This window comes from Leucoraja erinacea, chromosome 3, assembly GCF_028641065.1.
Source record: "Leucoraja erinacea ecotype New England chromosome 3, Leri_hhj_1, whole genome shotgun sequence".
Lineage (NCBI taxonomy): Eukaryota > Metazoa > Chordata > Chondrichthyes > Rajiformes > Rajidae > Leucoraja > Leucoraja erinaceus.
Window position 1 is genome coordinate 8,288,669 of NC_073379.1, and position 16,814 is coordinate 8,305,482.

The window sequence follows — 16,814 nt, forward strand, 5'->3', positions numbered from 1 at the left end:
CCATTAACTCAAAAGTTTCAATTTACAATATTTTTCACAGGCATTAGTCCAGAAGACCTGCAGATTAAAGTCTGAATAAAAGTTTCTTTTCATTTCTAGTTCAGCTGATTAATTCATCCACAATCATCCATCTCCAATGCACGCTCTTCATCAAAGTCATCTGTGACTAAGCAGAATCATTTCTTTGCAGAGTTCAATAATTCTGCCATTACCTACTTGTTTACATGCAGGTTTGACTCATCGTTATCATGCCCCAGTCTCAGATATTATGTTCATAGTTTGTGGGAGCAAAATGAGGCCATTCGGCCCATCTAGTCAACTCCGCCATTCAATCATGGCTGATCTATCTCTCCCTCTCTTCCTGCCTTCTCCCCATAACTGCTGACACCCGTACTAATCAAGAATATGTCTTAAAAATACAATACAATACAATACAATACCGTTTACTGTCATTTGAACCTCAAATGAAGTTCAACCAAAATTTGGCTTCTGCAGTCATACAAGAAGAAAAAAAAAACAAGACACACAATTAACACAATTTACACAAACATCCACTGACTTGGCCTCCACAGCCGTCTTTGGCAATGAATCCCACAGATCCACCACCCTCTGACTAAAGAAATTCCGCATCTCCTTTCTAAAGGTACGTCCTTTTATTCTGAGGCTGTGTCCTCTGGTCCGAGACTATCCCACTAGTGGAAGCATCCTCTCCACATCCACTCTATCCAGGCCTTTTCTGGACAGATGGGTGGACAAAGGCTGGAGATGAAAAGGAGACAAAAAGGGCGCCAATTTTGACTGCTTTTCATCCCTCGTCTTTGTCCACCTATCTGCCAGTCAAATCCCCCGCCCCCCACCCTGTACTCACCTATTACTTGCTCGGCCCCCCCCCCCCCCCCCCCCCCCCCCCCCCCCCCCCCCCTGGGATGTGAGGCTGAGGCTCTATAAGGCGCTGGTCAGTCTGCATTTGGAGTACTGTGAGCAGTTATGGGCCCCATATCTGAGGAAGGATGTGCTGGCATTGGAAAGGGTCCAGACGAGGAGGTTTACAAGAATGATCCCAGGAATAAGTGCATTAGCATATGATGAGTGTTTGATGGCACTCGCTGGAGTTTAGAAGAATGAGGGGGGACCTCATTATCTTAAGAATAGTGAAAGGCCTGGATAGAGTGGATGTGGAGAGGATGTTTCCACTAGTGGGAGAGTCCAGGACTAGAGGTCGTAGCATCCCAATAAAATAATGCGCCGCTGGAAAGGAGATGAGGAGGAATTTCTTTAGCCAGAGGGTGGTGAATCTGAGGGATTCATTGCCACAGAAGGCTGTGGAGGCCAAGTCAATGGATATTGTTAAGGCGCAGATTGACAGATTCTTGATCAGTACCGGTGTCAGTAGTTATGGGGAGAAGGCAGGAGAATATAGCTCCAGGGGCTAGTGGAATCAAGGGATATGGGGAGAAGGCAGGCACGGGTTATTGATTGGGGGACGATCAGCCATGATCACAATGAATGGCGGTGCTGGCTCGAAGGGCCGAATGGCCTCCTCCTGCACCTAATTTCTATGTTTCTATCTATGTTTCTAATGGGGTTAGGAGGGAGAGATAGATCGGCCATGATTGAATGGCAGAGTAGACTTGATGGGCCGAATGGCTTAATTCTGCTCCTATGAATTGATTAATCTCTTTTTCTGCTTTCTCCCCCCCGTCTACAATCAATCTGAAGAACGGTCACCACCCAAAATGGCGCCTGTCCATTCTCTCAAGAGATGCTGCCTGACCCACTGAGTTACTCCAGCACTCTGTGCTTACAGTACTTATAAATGTACCTATTGACTTGCATGTAACAATCGAAAATATGTTATCCTACTAGGTGGATTTCTGATGCATTACAAACTCAAAGTCTTCAGATTGAAATGGTAGATAGACACAAAATGCTGAGGTAACTCAGTGGGACGGGCAGCATCTCTGGATGGAAGGAATGGGTGACATTTCGGGTGGCGAAGGCGAGAGGTGTACATGATAACCTTCCCCTCAGCTGACAATGAACCATTCTATATTTCCCTGATTCATCGCCACCTTTGATCCGTCATTTTCACCTTTCCCTTCCATATCTCTACGCCTCCCTTTCCCCTGACACTCAGTCTGAAGAAGGGTCTCGACCTGAAACGTCACCCATTCCTTCTCTCCAGAGTTGCTGCCTGTCCCGTTGAGTTACTTCAGCATTTTGTGTCTATCTTCGGTGCAAACACATCATCTGGCAGTTCCTTCCCACAAACAGATCGAAAAGGTACCTTTCTGTCGGGTTTTGGTGAATTCAGGATGGAGCCCAGCGCCTGCCTCTTGTACTCGAGCTTCTCGTTCAGCTGCCGCAGTTTGATCACCGCGTAGCTGGCCTGCTCATTGATGCCATTGCTGCCTTCATCCAGGATGTCCTCTCCACTCTCACACACATGCTGTTGGAAGAAAGGCGATTAAAACGGCAAATCCTCAACGGAGAGAAGGATGAGAGGGTTTCTTATAGAAACGTTTAAACTTCTTAAGGGATTGGACAGGCTAGATGCAGGAAAAATGTTCCCGATTTTGGGGGAGTCCGGAACCAGGGGTCACAGTTTAAGAATAAGGGGTAGGCCATTTAGGACTGAGATGAGAAAAAACATTTTCACCCAGAGAGTTGTGAATATGTGGAATTCTCTGTCACAGAAGGCAATGGAGGCCAATTCTCTGGATGTTTTCAAAAGATAATTAAATACAGCTCTTAGGGCTAAAGGAATCAAGGAAAAGCTTTTCCCACTGAGAGTAGGGAAGATTCAAACAAGGGGACATGACTTGAGAATTAAGGGACTGAAGTTTAGGGGTAACATGAGGGGGAACTTCTTTACTCAGAGAGTGGTAGCTGTGTGGAATGAGCTTCCAGTGAAGGTGGTGAAGGCAGGTTCGTTTTTATCATTTAAAAATAAATTGGATAGTTATATGGATGGGAAGGGAATGGAGGGTTATGGTCTGAGCGCAGGTATATGGGACTAGGGGAGATTATGTGTTCGGCATGGACTAGAAGGGTCGAGATGGCCTGTTTCCGTGCTGTAAATTGTTATATGTTATATGTTATATGGGGGAAAAGCAGGAACGGGATATCGATTGTGGATGATCAGCCATGATCATATTGAATGGCGGTGCTGGCTCGAAGGGCCGAATGGCCTACCCCTGCACCTATTTTTCCATGTTTCTCCTATGTTTCTATGATAAGGTCCAGCAGAGCCAGTTTAAGATTAAGTTAAGTGTGGGAAGGAACTGCAGATGCTGGTTTACACTGAAGACACAAAATGCTGGAGTAATTCAGTGGGACAGGCAGCATCGCTAGAGAGAAGGAATGGGTAACGTTTCAGGTTGAGACCCTTCTTCAGACTATCAAAACATCACCTATTCCTTCTCTCCAGAGATGCTGCCTGTCCCGCTGAGTTGCCCTAAACGTTTTATGTCTATCTAAGATCAAGACGCAGACCAGACCATCGCACAAACCAACCTCCCTTCCATTGACTCCATTTATACCTCACGCTGCTTCGGCAAGGCCAGCAGCATCATCAAGGACCAGTCGCACCCTGACCACTCCTCCCCTCTCCCATCGGGCAAAAGTTACAGAAGTGTGACAACGCACACCTCCAGATTCAGGGACAGTTTCTTCCCCGCTGTTATCAGGCAACTGAATCATCCCACCACAACCAGAGAGCGGTCCTGAACTACTATCCACCTCATTGGCGACCCTCGGACTATCTTTGATCAAACTTTATTGACTTTATCTTGCACTAAACATTATTCACGGTTTTCCCCTTATCTTGTACCTGTACACTGTGGACGGCTCGATTGTAATCATGTATTGTCTTTCCGCTGACTGGTTAGCACGCAAAAAAAAGCTTTTCACTGTACTATCTATATTTTTCACACTGAAGTCTGGCTCAGCCAGCGAAACCAAGGGATAGACTGGGTGACAACCAGGAATAGTTTGGTGAATACTGGAGAGACAGTTGACGGCACCAGGGACAGGCTGGGTTAGCACCCCAGTCTGTGTCTTTCGTGAGAAAGTCACCCAATCAAGCTACGGAAAGACCCAATGAACCACCGTGGCCTAAAAATCCATCAGGCGAGAATGAAATGCTCGGAGAAGGAGAAAGTGGTGCAGCGCACGCACAGGCCTTGAACCTGGTGAGATGCAGGAGGAGCCTGGCCGGGACTCAACCCCACAGAGCCCAGTCCCTCCACGCACTAGAGTCTCCCAACCCCTGCAGAGTGGTTACTAAGATGGCTGATCCGTGGGTGGTTGCTGCTGGGACGCAAGTCGGGGCCTGATCAACCCCGGCTGGGTCGCCTGGGCGAGGGTGTCTGATGTTGTGAGACCCGAAACACCCGATGACCCCAGGTCACATCACTGAGGATGCGTCCCAGCGCGTCTAGAAGATGGATATTTTTCACATCAGTACACGTGACAAAAAACTAAAGTTACCTAAAAAAAAAGTTCTTGAAGGCGATGGTCAAAACTCTGGGGACCATTTCAGCGCGCTTGTGAGCACAACTTGGACAGATTTTTTTGCATGCTTGTTGCCAAAGTTGTGGACATCATTTCAGGGTTGTGGAGCGGTAAATTGGAGTTACACCAGTTTTCTTTTCAGTTCACATAAGATCTAATAGATTTAGTTTAGTGATACAGCGCGGAAACAGGACCTTCGGCCCACCGAGTGATGACCCATGCGCTACTAGTTCTATCCTGGACACTAGGGGCAATTTTTACAGAAGACAATAGACAATAGACAATAAGTGCAGGAGTAGGCCATTCGGCCCTTCGAGCCCGCACCGCCATTCAATGTGATCATGGCTGATCATCCCCAATCAGTACCCCGTTCCTGCCTTCTCCCCATATCCCCTGACTCCGCTATCTTTGAGAGCTCTATCTAGCTCTCTTGAAAGGATCCAGAAAACCGGCCTGCACCGCCCTCTGAGGCAGAGAATTCCACAGACTCACAACTCTCTGTGAGAAAGGCTAATTAACCTATAGACTTATACGTTACTGGAGTGTGGGAGGAAACCGGAGACCTGGAGAAAACCCACACAGGTCACGGGGAGAACGTACAAACTCCACACAGACAGCATCCATAATCAGGATCGAACCTGGGTCTCTGGCGCTGTGAGGCAGCAACTCTACCGCTGCACCACTGTGTTGGCTCATGCGCGATCTAATAGCAGAGTTGGAACTTGAAAAGCGAGAGAGTTTGTACGGCCCAGAAGTGGGGCCTTCAATGCACCATGTCCTCGCTGACCCTCAAGCTCCATATTAATCCCACATCGCCAGGCAGGTACTATCACAATGTTTAAGAAACATATGGACAGGTACATGGATTGGACAGGTTTAGAGGGATATGGGCCAAAAGCTTAGTTTCAGTTTAGTTTATTGTCACGTGATCCGAGGTGCAGTGAAAAGCTTTTGCTGCATGCTAACCAGTCGTGGAAAGACAATAAATGCTTACAATCAAGCCATTCAAAATCCACAGATACAGGATAAAGGGAATAACGTTTAGTGCATGGTAAAGGGCCTGTCCCACTTGGACGACCTAATCCACGAGTTTAGAAGACCCTAGACTAGTTGCAAAAAATGTCAAGGTCGTGTTGACTCACCGAAGTAAAAGACCTCCTACGACTATGTCTACGACCCCCTTTGACCTCAGTCTTCCACACCTAAGACCAACTACGACTAGCTACGAGTGGAAAACGATCACATGATAAAATTATGTCATATTTGCATTTTTTTCTCGGGCCAGTTGCCGACCTACGACCACCATCACGACCTACTACGACCTACCTACGATCCATCTACGAGTAAAAAGTATCCATTTTTTCCATGCCGACCTTTTTTTTACCCGTGGTTAATTTCTATTAGGCTGGAAGAAACGCCGCGACCTACTTGAAGCCACAAATACGCGGAGACCACTCACGAGCGTGGGGAAGAGTTACGAAGACCTCCTACGATCTCGTGGCGACCATGCCGCGAGTATGAGTCAAGGGCAAACTCGGCAGAGGTCGCCAATTAGGTCGTGAAAGTGGGACAGGGGCTTAAAGCCAGCAAAGTCCGATCCAAGGTAGTCCGAGGATCACCAATGAGGTAGATCACGGCATGTGGGACTAGTATAGGTGGGACATGATGATCGGCGTGGGGTTATGGTTATCAATTATGAGCTGAAGAATTGCTGAAAAGTGATGGTTTGTCACCGATGGCTATGTGACTCCCCAGAGACCTATAGGGTGGACTGTTTGACAGACTGTACGACTCCACCACCATCTCCACTCACTCCTCCCTGGTGAATGGATGTTGATGATGATGGGGGAAATGGAGAGGAAGGGGGGAGGGGGGGAGCAGCAGAGGGGACAAGGCTACGGCCGAAACGAAGATATGGCAGCTGGTGAGAGGGGAGGGAGCCCCATGGAGACCGAGGGCATCCGGTCGATGGTGGCGGCCTGATGAAAGCGCTATCTCCAGGGGCTGCAACATGAGCCTGAACAACAGCCACATCAACCGGAGAATGATGCAGGAAAAGTGATAATGGGGAATAAAGAAATGGCAGAGGAGTTGAGTAACCTTTTTGCATCAGTCTTCACAGTGGAGGACACCAGCAACGTGCCTGAAATTAGTGGAAGTTAGTGGAGTGGCTATTACTGGCGAATAGGTCACCTGGACCAGATGGACTGCACCCAGGGTTCTGAGATCCGCTCTCGGGCTAGAGCCAATCAGTGCTTTCTCCTGCTTCTCTTTATTGCTGTCGTTTCAAAATCCACGGGAGCTCTGAGTTATGTCTGCCTGTGCTTTGCCTCTCCTTTTCATCTGTTTTCCCCCTCTGACTCACTTCTAACTCTCCTCTCACTCGGGCTAGAGCCAATCAGTGCTTTCTCCTGCTTCTCTTTGTTGCTGTTGCTTCAAAATCCACAGGAGCTCTGAGTTAAGACCCAAAACGTCACCTATTCCTTCGCTCCATAGATGCTGCCTCACCCGCTGAGTTTCTCCAGCATTTTTGTCTACCTTCGATTTTACCAGCATCTGCAGTTCCTTCTTAAACATCAAATAGTTAAGTTTGGTGAAAGCAGAAGCAATATTTAAAAAAAATCAAAAACATGGCTTACAAATGGCTATTCCCCTAGCGGTGATTAGGAAAATAAATTTAAAAAACATGCTTGAGAGAGAGGTAACACAGAAAAGCTGGAGAAACTCAGCGGGTGCAGCAGCATCTATGGAGCGAAGGAAATAGGCAACGTTTCGGGCCGAAACCCTTCTTCAGACTGATCAGGGGTGGGGGTGGGTGGGGACAAGAAAGGGAAAAGGAGGAGTAGCCGGAAGGCTGGAGGGTGGGAGGAGACAGCAGGGGAGCTGAGGAAGGGGAGGAGACAGCAAGGACTAACAGAATTGGGAGAAGTCGATGTTCATGCCCCCGGGGTGCAGACTCCCCAAACGGAATATGAGGTGCTGTTCCTCCAATTTCCGGTGCTGCTCGCTGTGGCCATGGAGGAGACCCAGGACAGAGAGTCCTGGGTAGTTCATTAATCATTTTGGGGAATATTATTAAGTATGGTTCTGGTTTTCGTTCTCCAGACAAGGTTAAGATGACAGATTGTGGGGCGATAATTTGAAATAGGGAACAGCAAAGCAATAAATTCAACTGATAGAATCAGGCTCACAGATCAAAGCAAACAGATTATTGCATTTTAATGTTGGCAGCGTGGCATAAATCAGGTGAGGCGTTATAGGAAAATATAATTGCACTGCAATTTCAAATTAGGGGCAACTCCAAACTATTTTTCTAACTCTAATTTGATGGAATCTAGCAATGAAATTCACCGGCCTCAAAACACCAGAGACCCTGGTACAAATCCTGACTGCGGGTGCTGTCGGTACGGAGTACGTTCTCCCCGTGACCTGCGTGGGTTTTCTCTGAGATCTTCGGTTTCCTCCCACACTCCAAAGGTTTGTAAGTTAATTGGCTTGGTAAAATTGTTCCTGGTGTGTGTCGGGTTGTGTTAATGTGCAGGGATCGGTGGGCCGAAGGGCCTGTTTCCGCGCTGTATCTCTAAACTAAACTCAACTGTATTTCCAACTATAATTTTGAGAAATCTAACCATATATAATGGAAGCACATTTAGAGAGATGCAGTAAGCCATATTGGAAATCAATTTAAATTTACCCTAGGTCTAAATGTAAGAATCCTGTAAAGGATGGCGCAGTGGCGCTGGGGTAGAGTTGCCGCCTCACAGCGCCAGAGACCCGGGTTCAATCCTGACTACAGGTGCTGTCTGTACAGAGTTTGTACGTTCTCCCCGTGACTTGCGTGGGCTTACTCGAGGTGCTTCGGTTTTCTCCCACACTCCTAAGACGTGCAGGTTTGTAGGTTAATTGCCATTCTGTAACTTGTCCCAAGTGTCGTAGAGTGATACAGTGTGAAAACAGGCCCTTCGGCCCAACTGGCCCACACCAGCCAACATGTCCCAGCTGCACTTGTCTCACCTGCCTATGTTTGGTCCATTCCCCTCCAAACTTGTCCTATCCATGTACCTGTCTAACTGTTTCTTAAATATTGGGAAAGCCCCTGCCTCAACTACCTGCTCCCCGATTCACCTACTCTGGGCAAGAGAGCAAGAGACACTGTGCATCTACCCAATCTATTCCTCTCATGATTTTGTACACCTCTATAAGATCACCCCTCATCCTCCTGCGCTCAAAGGAATTGAGGCCCAGCCTACTCAACCTCTCCCTATAGCTCACACCCTCTAGTCCTGGCAACATCCTCGTAAATCTTCTCTGTACCCTTTCCGGCTTGACAACTTTCCTATAACATGGTGACCAGAACTGAACACAATACTCTAAATGTGGCCTCACAATGTCTTATACAACTGCGACACGACCTATATTCAATCTCTGACTGATGAAGGCCAATGTACCAGAAGCCTTTTTGACCAACCTAACTACTTGCGACTCGACCTTCAAGGAACCATGCACCTGCATTCCTAGATCCCTCTGCTCTACAACACTACCCAGAGCCCTACCATTCACTGTGTAGGTCCTGCCCTTGTTAGACTTCCTAAAGTGCAACACCTGACATATCTCTGTATAAATTCCATCAACCGTTCCTCAGCCCACTTGGCCAATCCGAGTTTGGAACCTCCGATCCGGTCTTGAAAGCGTTAGGTTTCGAAGGATCAATAGAGTCATAGAAGAGAGACAATACGCCCATTGTCTCACACCAATTGAAAAACACCAAATCAGTTTCATCCCACATTCCTGGACTAGATCTTAGCCAATTGGTCAGGATAATATATGAACCTCTGCACAGAAAGTGTAAATCAATGGCATCAATTATTATGTATAATTGTGCATTTAATTGGATCTCATTTGGTAAAAGTCTTTTGGTAGATACAATTTGCAAACAAAGAATAAGAACATCTGCAGGCCCTGTCAATTAGGTGCAAAATGCATAGAATGGATTGGGTGGCTAGAAACCAGGCATACACCTTGTAGATAAGTGTGAATAATGTTGCAGAGTTGGACTTTGCCGAGTGTTGATTGGATGAGGTATTGAGCCTTGTCTGGGTTTCTGGCAGATCAGGGTAAATGTTTCTAAGTTGGCTTCCTTGCGAAGTCCGGTTTGAATACAATGTATTGAGCTGCTGTATTATTGGGTTAGGGAAATGTCTGTTATGTAAGGGGTTAGTCGATATCTGTAATTGGATTATTAAGAGACCACCCCATGTGGTTCGGCCCCTCGAGGTCCCGGGACATATAAAAGTCGGCTGCCACGAGGTCCAGCATCGACCTTCTGGGAGAGCGCTTGGGACTGCGTGACCTTCTGGAGTGTCTGTCTGAGCGAGCCCTAGAGGGCTTGAGCAGGCAGATACAAGGATCGAACCTGCGGTGGGATAGCTACAATAGTTGAACTGTAATGCGCTTTTGTTAAAATAAAATGTAGTTGTTTCAAGTGCTTGATTCAGTGTTTTTACAGGAACTAAACTGGGGGGAAGCTTAGAAACGAGCAATTTACAATGCCATCTAGCTTTCCAGAACCTTGTTATATTGCCCCAGAAGCCTTATGAAGTTAGGCATGTCCCCTCTAACTCCCACCAACTTCTACAGATGCGCCGTGCAAAGCATTTTATCGGGGTGCATCGCAGCTTGGTTTGAGGACGACTCCATCCAAGACCGCAAGAAACTGCAGCGAATTGTGGACGCAGCCCAGACCATCACACAAACCAACCTCCCTTCCATTGACTCCATCTACACCTCACGCTGCCTCGGCAAGGCCAGCAGCATAATCAAGGGCCAGTCGCACCCTGGCCACTCCCTCTTCTCCCCTCTCCCATCGAGCAAAAGTTATAGAAGTGTGAAAACGCACACCTCCAGATTCAGGGACAGCTTCTTTCCAGCTGTTATCAGGCAACTGAAGCATCCTACCTCAACCAGAGAGCAGCCGTGAACTACTATCTACCTCTTTGGTGACCCTCGGACTACCTTTGATTGGACTTTACTGGCTTTATCTTGCACTGAACATTATTCTTTCATCATGTTTCTATTTATACACTGTAAATAGCTCGATAGTAATCATGTATTGTCTTTCCCGCTGGCTGGTGTGCACACAACAAAAGCTTTTCACTGTCCCTCGGTACACGTGACTGAACTATATACAAGATCATCACAAAATGCTGGAGTAACTCAGCAGGACAGGCAGCATCTCTGGAGAGAAGGAATGGGTGACGTTTCGGGTCGAGACCCCTCTCCATGAACTATATGCAGTCCTACTGAGTAGCTCAAGAGAGAGCTAGATAGGGCTCTTAAAGGTAGCGGAGTCAGGGGATATGGGGAGAAGGCAGGAACGGGGTACTGATTGGGGATGATCAACTATGATCACATTGAATGGCGGTCGGTGCTGGCTCGAAGGGCCGAATGGCCTACTCCTGCAGCTATTGTCTCCTGTCTATTTCCTTTGCTGTGGGGAGCCGGGAAGGTTTGATAAAAAGCGGGTCTTACCGTATCGCCCCGGTTCTCCAGGTTGGTCTGTAAAGTGCTCTTTTCCTCTTCTTTCCTCACAAGTCTTTCGTACAAGTCACTTACAAGAAAAGACGGGTAATACCGGTCTTGGAGAGTCTCATAAACATGGCTCTGAATCTTGTTGAAGACATCTGTTCCTTTGTTGCCGACGAGGCTCTGCTGGATTTCCTTATAAAGTGCCTTCTCCACGGGGATTTCCCGACTTTCCACAAAATAATTCTGGTAGATTTCACCGACGAGTTGAGGTATTTCAGTCTGAAGGAATAAAAGCAGGGGGAAAAAAAAGTAATAGATGAACTGCCGTCCTTTGTCCTGCCACCCCCTCCCCCCGCCCCCAATCTTCAAGCTGTCTTTCCCCCAACTCCACGATGCGGGCTTGTATTCACTGGAATTTAGATGGATGAAAGGGGATCTTATAGAAAACATTGGAACATAGAATCTTATAGAAACTTCTAAAATTCGTAAGGGATTGGACATTTTTAGATGCAGGAAAAATGTTCTCCATGTTGGGGGAGTCTAGAACCAGGGTGGTCACAGTTTAAGAATAAGGGGTAGGCCATTTAGGACTGAGATGAGGAAAAACGTTTTCAGCCAGAGAGTTGTGAATCTGCGGAATTCTCTGCCACGGAAGGCAGTGGAGGCCAATTCGCTGGATGTTTTCAAGAGAGAGTTAGATTTAGCTCTTAAGGCGAAAGGAATAAGATAGCAGAGTCAGGGGATATGGGGAGAAAGCAGGAACGGGGCACTGATTTTGGATGATCAACCATGATTATATTGGATGGTGGTGTTGGCTCGAAGGGCCAAATGGGCTACTCCTGCACCTATTTTCCATGTTTCTACTCAGTCTGAAGAAGGGTCCGCACCTAAAAAATGTCACTGATCCATGTTCTCCATGGATCCATGTAGGTAGGGCGGCACGGTGGTGCAGCGGTAGAGTTGCTGCCTCACAGCGCCAGACACCCGGGGTTTGATCCTGATTACGGGTGCTGTCTGTACGGAATTTGCACGGTTTCCCCGTGACCAGTGGTGCTGGCTCGAAGGGCCGAATGGCCTACTCCTGCATCTATTTTGCTATGACTGCGTGCGTTTTCTCCGGTTGCCCTGGATTCCCCCCACACTCTAAAGATATGCAGGTTTGTAGATTAATTGGCTTCAGTAAAATATTGTAAAGTTGCTCCTGGTGTGTAGGAGAGTGCTAGTGTACGTGGGTGATCGCTGGTCAGCGCGGACACGGTGGGCCGAAGGGCCAGCCTCATAAATCAGATGTTGGAATTGTTACACCTCCAGCTCATAGCATTGCTTATATATGCGGCACGGTGGCGCAGCGGTGGAGTTGCCAGTGCAAGTGAGCCGAGTTCGATCCTGACTGCGGGTGCTGTCTGTATCAGTTTGTTCACCTTGTGCCCGCATGGGTTTCCTCCGGAATCCTCCCAATTCCAAAGACGTGCAGGTTTGAGGGTTAACACAGACTCAGCGGGCCGAAGGGCCAGTTTCCTCGCTGTATCTCTAAACTAAACCAAACTTTATGCCAAGGATCAATTAATTGATTGAATTGATCGAAAGATACAGCATAGAAACAAGCCCTTCAACCCACCAAGTCCATGCCAATCATCGATCATCCACCCACACTATTTTCTATTTGATTCCCCTTCTCATCCACTCCCTACACACACTTGGGGCAATTTTTTTTTACACCTACAAACATGTTTGGGATGCGGGAAGAAACCCGAGCACCCGGAGGAAACCCGGACGGTGGCAAGATGGCGCAGTGGTAGAATTGATGCCTCACAGCGCCAGAGACCCGGGTTCGATCCTGACTATGGGGGCTGTCCGCGCGGCGTTTGTACGTTCTCCCCGTGACCACTCCGGGAGCTCCGGTTTCCTTCCACACTACAAAGGAATGTATGTTTAATTGGCTTGATATAAGTGCAAATTGTCCCTAGAGTGTGCAGGATAGTGTTCATGTGCAGGGATCGCTGATCGGCGCGGACTCAGTGGGCTGAAGGGCCTGTTTCCGCACTGTATCTCTAAACGAAACATAAACTAAACTAAACCCATGCAGTCAAAGGGAGAATGTACAAACTCTGCACAGACAGCACCCTAGGGCACGATTGAACCCGAGTCTCTGGTACTGTGGGACAACAGCTCTACCAGTTGCACCACTGTGCAGTCCCAAAGACTAATAGCCCTGTCCCACAGTACGAGTTCATTCCAAGAGCTCTCCTGAGTTTAAAAAAAATCATGGTAAGCATGGAGAATTAACGTAGCGGGTACTTCGGAGCTCGGGGACATCCCTTAGCAGCTCGTAACGCTAACGGCAGGTACTCAGGAAGACTCGCTAACGGCAGGTAAGCACGGGAAGACTCGTGAAGATTTTTCAACATGTTGAAAAATGTCCACGAGAGCCCCGAGTACCGACGAGCGGCCATTACCGTAAATCTCCGAGTTCGAATCAGGGCAAACTCGGGAGAACTCTTGGAATGAACTCGTACCGTGGGACAGGGCTTTTAGGGCCTGACAAATGTTTTATCTCTTCACAGATGCTGCCAGACAAAATGAGCATTTCAAGCGTTTTCTGTTTTTAATTCGGAAAGTATGGTACCTTGTTTGCAATTTTCAAGTATTCAACGGACTCCCAGAAGCTGACGAGATCCCGTTTATCCATCCTCTCCATGTAGGCACGGAAGTGTTCTCTGTAGGATGGGTTGGACAAGATCTCATCAAGTTGTAGAATCTGCAAAACAACACAAGAGGCAGCGTTAACCAGAACATTGTTGCCGTCTACTCCGGCTATTGTCGACGTCTCCAGTTACCGCAGATGAAATCTATTGTAACCGGGACGTCTGGCCGTATTGGGAACAAAGGTCCATAAGTTCATAGGTTCTAGGCCATTCAGCCCATCAAGTCTATTCTGGCATTCAATCGTGACTGATCTATCTTTCCCTCTCAACCCCATTCTCCTGCCTTCTCCCCATAACCCCTGACACTCGTACTAATCAAGAATATGTCAATCTCCGCCTTAAAAATATTCACTGACTTTGCCTCCACAGCCTCCTGTAGCAAAGAATTCCACAGATTCACCACCCTCTAAAGAAATTCCTCTTCATTCGTCTTTCTAAAGGTAAGACAGGAAACAAAGAGTAGGGATTAACGGATCCCTTTCAGAATGGCAGGCAGTGACTAGTGGGGTACCGCAAGGCTCAGTGCTGGGACCGCAGCTATTTACAATATATAGATTTAGATGAAGGGATTCAAAGTAACATTAGCAAATTTGCAGATGACACAAAGCTGGGTGGCAAAAATTGACGTGGATAGAAAATTGGTTGGCAGACAGGAAGCAAAGAGTAGGAGTGAATGGGTCCTTTTCAGAATGGCAGGCAGTGGCGAGTGGAGTGCCGCAAGGGGTCGCATATATATTAATGATTTACCATATATATTAATGATTTGGAAGAGGGAATTAGGAGCAACACTAGCAAGTTTGTGGATGACACAAAGCTGGGTGGCAGTGTGAACGGTGAAGAAGATGTTAGGAGGTTGCAGGGTGACCTTGACAGGTTGAGTGAGTGGGAAAATGCGTGGCAGATGCAGTATAATATAGATAAATGTTATCCACTTTGGTGGCAAAAACAAGGGGGCAGATTATTATCTAAAAGGGGTTTCATTAGGTAAGGGGGAGGTACAGCGAGACCTGGGGGTCCTTGTGCACCAGTCAATGAAAGTTGGCGTGCAGGTACAGCAGGCAGTGAAGAAAGCGAATAGAATGTTGGCCTTCATAACAAGAGGATTTCAGTATAGGAGTAGAGAGGTTCTTCTGCAGTTGTATAGGGCTCTGGTAAGACCACATCTGGAGTATTGAGTACAGTTTTGGTCTCCTAATTTGAGGAAGGACATCCTTGTGATTGAGGCAGTGCAGCTTACGTTCATAAGATTGATCCCTGGGATGGCGGGACTGTCATATGCTGAGAGAATGGAGCGGCTGGGCTTGTACATTCTGGAGTTTAGAAGGATGAGAGGATATCTCATTGAAACATATAAGATTGTTAAGGGTTTGGACACGCTAGATGCAGGAAACATGTTCCCGATGTTGGGGGAGTCCAGAACCAGGGGCCACAGTTTACGAATAAGGGGTAAGCCATTTAGAACGGAGACGAGGAAACACTTTTTCTCGCAGAGAGTTGTGAGTGTGGAAATCTCTGCCTCAGAGGGCGGTGGAGGCCGGTTCTCTTGATGCTTTCAAGAGAGAGCTAGATAGGGCTCTTAAAGATAGCGGAGTCAGGGGATATGGGGCGAGGGCAGGAACATGGTAATAGTTGGGGATGATCAGCCACGATCACAATGAATGGCGGTGCTGGCTCGAAGGGCCGAATGGCCTACTCCTGCACCTATTGTGTATTGTCCTTTTATTCTAAGGCTAAGGCCTCTGGTCCTGGACTCTCTCACGAGTGAAAATATCCTCTCCAAATTTACTCTATATAGGCTGATTTACATCGGGGAGACTAAGCGGAGGTTAGGCGATCGTTTCGCCGAACACCTCCGCTCAGTCCGCAATAACCTACCTGAACTCCCGGTGGCTCAGCACTTCAACTCCCCCTCCCATTCCCAATCCGACCTCTCTGTCCTGGGTCTCCTCCATTGCCAGAGTGAGCAACACCGGAAATTGGAGGAACAGCACCTCATATTCCGCCTGGGGACCTTGTGTCCGGATGGCATTAACATTGAATTCTCCCAGTTTTGCTAGCCCTTGCTGTCTCCTCCCCTTCCTTAACCCTCGAGCTGTCTCCTCCCACCCCCCTGCCCTCGGGCTCCTCCTCCTCCCTTTTTCCTTCCTTCTCCCCCCCACCCCCCATCAGTCTGAAGAAGGGTTTCGGCCCGAAACGTCGCCTATTTCCTTCGCTCCATAGATGCCGCTGCACCCGCTGAGTTTCTCCAGCAATTTTGTGTACCTTCGATCTTCCAGCATCTGCAGTTCCTTCTTGATTACTTTTATTTTGGGTGGTGGATTATTGTATTGAGAAATGAGAATTGGTGAATAACGCTGAGTAATTGGCCTCTTGGTATTCTCATACCCCTGCAGGGTCCCTTGCAAAGCTGATGGCCTTTCCAGCTTCAATGTCATTTTTATCTGGCTGTGCCTGGCTTGTTAATTTGTTTTGGTGCCTCTCACTTTATTTCCCCTTGGAAACTTTACTTGAACAAAACAATCATTTCTATTCGTCGTGCCCACGGACTGGAGCTAAAATCGCGGGAGTTACTGTCTCTTACCGCGTATAAAGTGTGTGCGGAGACAGCGTGATTTAGAAAATTGCTCATAACAGAATCAACTTGCACATGAAATTAAGCAATTGTTGTGCTGTGTTTAGAATATTGTGTTCAGAAGTAATTGCCTCACTAGCTTATAGAGGCAGACAGCAGGAAAACAGGACCGACGGCAACAACACATGAGTGCCGACCAAGATCCCCGCTAAGATGGTCCCATTTCACCGTATATAGACACAAAATGTTGTAGTAACGCATCAGGTCAGGCAGCATCTTTGGAGAGAAGGAATAGACAATAGACAATCAACATTAGGTGCAGGAGTAGGCCATGTGGCCCTTCGAGCCAGCACCGCCATTCAATGTGATCATGGCTGATCATCCCCAATCAGTACCCCGTTCCTGCCTTCTCCCCGTATCCCCTGACTGCGCTATTTTTAAGAGGTGACTTTTGGGTCTTTTTCTTTTTCTTTTCTTTTCTCTCTCTCGTTTATCAT

The 16,814-nt window shown here is 47.6% G+C and overlaps 1 protein-coding gene across 1 annotated transcript in view; it reads right to left on the reverse strand.

The window, feature by feature from the left end:
- Positions 1-16,814, reverse strand: part of snx25 (sorting nexin 25) — a 210,257-nt gene that overhangs the window by 47,907 nt on the left and 145,536 nt on the right. Inside the window, exons 9-11 of the mRNA XM_055632018.1 lie at positions 13,667-13,798; positions 11,044-11,319; positions 2,288-2,449 (exon numbers count right to left, since the gene is read on the reverse strand). Of these exons, the coding sequence (XP_055487993.1) occupies positions 2,288-2,449; positions 11,044-11,319; positions 13,667-13,798 (570 nt within the window). The remainder of the gene's footprint in view (positions 1-2,287; positions 2,450-11,043; positions 11,320-13,666; positions 13,799-16,814) is intronic.